Below are 3,159 nucleotides of genomic sequence, written 5' to 3'. Positions count from 1 at the left end.
TCGGAAGCTAAGCAGGGTCAGGCCTGGTTAGTACTTGGATGAGAGACCACCTAGGAAGACCAGGTGCTGTAGGCATAAAAAAAAGAAAAAAAAGAAAAAAAGAAGGAAGAGAACATGGATCAGAATTATGTAGGGTTTGTAGGTATCTAATGATGACATATATAGTACATGACTGTGGGAGTAAGTGGCTGAGGGCAAGAAAGGATAGATGGCAAGATCCTTGGAGAGGAGGTATTTTGGGAACTGAGACATCAGTTGTAGGAGAAATCCTCTACTTAGACGTATTTTGAAATTGCCAAGAATTAAGATAGAAATAGTCTCAAGGGAGTGTGAGTCAGGAGCTAAAATGACGGAGAAGGAGTGGGATGATGGCAATGAGGAAGGTTAGTTTACATAATTCGAAGAGATGAGATTAGGAACTGGGAATTTTAGGGCGGATAGAGGGAGGACAGTTTGGCAACAGCGGGGAAAGCAAGAGGACAGCTGTTCCATTTTTAGGCTTGGTGGTAGGTGGGCCGTGGGAAGAAAACAGCCAGTGGTTTGGAGAACTGCAGAGGGAGGAAGCAGGGTTCGACTGGAGCACTAAGGTGAAGAGTGCCCAGAGAAGGGGGTGAGGGGCCTTTGCTGACAACGGAATGGCCATCCAGAGGGCACGGGGAGGAGTTTCAGGCTTTGGGAAAGGTAAGAGGCGAAGACAGGAGGGTAGGGGTTGTACGGAGCCTTTTGGGGAAGACTGCAGGAGAAGAAGGAGGACCCTTTTTGAGATGGACATACACAGGAATGACGGGGATAATGACGTTAGTCCTGGTTTACGCAAGGCAGATGGTCACGGTGCCCCATGTGTGTTGAAGGGCAGAGGTGCCTGGAAAACATGGATTTAGTCCTAGTGCTGAGGCCTTCTCTGGACTCCTCTTGATGGAGTTGGGGACACAGTTCGGGAAGCCACCAGCATGCAGACTCACCCTTGAACCTTGATGAAGGATGAAGGAGCTTTGGGGAGGCTTGGTCTCGGTGCCAGAGGTGCTCCGCTAGTGCGGAGGTGGGTGGGGTGGGTAGACATGCTCTGAATTGTGCTTGCTCTGGTGATGAGTTGTTTGTAGGCATCTGGGGAAACACGGCTGGTTCTGAAGGAGAGGACGTTAAACCGCTGGCACTTACGCCCTAACTTACTTATTGTTTCTCTCCTGTTTTTCCATCTCTTTTGCTCTACTTTTGGAAGGTTTTCTCAACTTTATCTTTTTCATACTTTTATTGAGTTTCTATTCCTGCAGCCATTTCAAGGATGTAGATATTTTCACTTATCTTGGAGAATTTATGTTGGTTGGTTTGTTTTCTGATGTTTTCTTCTGTCTGCAGTTTATTTCCTTCCTTCCAGATACTCTTTTATGTATGCTTATTTGGTCTTCGGTTTAAGAGTGGGGAACTAAAAAGCTGATGGGCAGCTCTGAGCATATGGATGGGGCTCGTCCAAGTTTTTGTGAAGATTGATGTGGCCGGGTGTTTTGTTGGGAACCCTCAATGTGGGAATGTTGGTCTTTTATTTTAGGCTAGTTGGAGAATTCTAAAGATATCCTCCAGTCTCCTGCCTGAGGGTACAGGCCCAGCTGCCTGCATTCAGGGGTGGAGTAGAGACCTCAGCCTTATCTATTCACCTAATCTCCTTATTTTCCATGTATGGGACGCCTCTCTCCACTGGGCCTTATTGTTTTCCCAACTCAGAGTCTCTTTTATTTTTATTTTTTAGTTTTTTTTATTTTGCAAATTAAAAAACCCCAGCTTTTTTAGGGTCTAACTGGTGTCAAATAAGCTGTACATACTAAAGTGTACAAATGTTAGTTTCTATTTAGTATGTTAGCTGTACATACTAAAGTGTACAAATGTTAGTTCCTAGGGCTGCCATGACAAAGTACCACAAACAGATTGACTTATATCAATAGAAATGTATTGTGTCACGGTTCTGGAGAGTAGAGGTGCAAGATCAAGGTATCAGCAGTGTTGGTTTCTTCTGGCTCGTGCGGGGAAATCTGTTGCATACTTTTCTAGCTTCTGGTGGTTTACTGGCCATCTTTCTCATCCCTTGGCTCATAGGTAGCATTCTCTGCATCTTTACATTGTCTTCCCTCTGTATGTGTCTATCTCTTTACCTGGCATTCTTTTTATAAGGACAGGAGCCATACTAGATTAGGGATCCACCCTATTCCAATGTGACCTCATCTCAGCCTCACTAATTGCATCTTTAAGGACTCTGTTTCTAGAGTCCTGGAGGGTGGGACTTCAGCGTAATGAATTTGGGGGAGACACAGTTCAGATCATAACATTACCTACGAAATGATGACCACAGTCAAGATGGTGAAAATATTCATAACTCCCCAAGAGTGTCTGTGTCCCTTTGTAAACCTTCTTTCCTGTGCCTCCCTCCCTCCCTCTCCAGGCAACCACTGATCTGTTTCTGTCACTTTAGATTAGTTTATATTTTCTGGAATTTTAGGTAATTGAAACACATCTTTCACACAGCATACCTGTTTTGAGATTCAGCCATGTTGTTACATGTATCATAGTACTTTCCCTTTCTATGCCTGGTAGTAATTCCATTGAATAGATGTACCGCAGCTTGTTTACCCTCCTGTTGATGGACATTTGGGTTATTTTTAGTTTTCATTATAATGAATGAGCTACTATGAACATCTTTTATTTTGGGTAAAATAAGGTAGACTTTGTAGCTAAACTCAAAAATGTATTTCCAGTGATTTCTGTATACAGAAAAATTTCCAGATAAGAAATTTAACCTAACTCTAAAACAAAACAAAAACATCTAACTGCTCATAGAATTTCCATTTTTAATAAAAGGAACAAAAAATACTGAGAAGTGATGTCTAAAAAACCTACAGAAATAATAAAACAGAGCTATTTTTAATGAGAAACCTGGGCCTAGTGCCCACTCCTTTTGGTATTTGTTCATAGCTTATCTCAAGCACCTTTAACAGTGTGTCCCCCATAATGGGCACACAAGAACATCGTTCTGAGCGAGCATTTTGGCTCATGAGGATCAGCCATGCTCTATGATGTGGCCGTTGGGCCAAGCATCTTTTAGGGGACTGGCTCTTCCTGACGAGCCTCGTTTCTCCCTCAGATTAGGAAACTGAAGCTGCAGCTGGAGGA

The 3,159-nt window shown here is 43.2% G+C and overlaps 1 protein-coding gene across 2 annotated transcripts in view; it reads left to right on the top strand.

Moving 5' to 3' along the window:
- The window catches only part of LRRFIP2 (LRR binding FLII interacting protein 2), a 103,958-nt gene that overhangs the window by 93,290 nt on the left and 7,509 nt on the right, over positions 1-3,159 (top strand). For both annotated transcript variants that reach the window (XM_006905759.3, XM_015596977.2), the window contains one exon: positions 3,131-3,159. In XM_006905759.3, coding sequence (XP_006905821.1) covers positions 3,131-3,159 — 29 coding nt within the window. The remainder of the gene's footprint in view (positions 1-3,130) is intronic.

The sequence above is a fragment of the Pteropus alecto genome, unplaced genomic scaffold (assembly GCF_000325575.1).
Source record: "Pteropus alecto unplaced genomic scaffold, ASM32557v1 scaffold10, whole genome shotgun sequence".
NCBI classification, from domain to species: Eukaryota; Metazoa; Chordata; class Mammalia; order Chiroptera; family Pteropodidae; genus Pteropus; species Pteropus alecto.
This window is presented reverse-complemented; position numbering and strand designations above follow the sequence as displayed.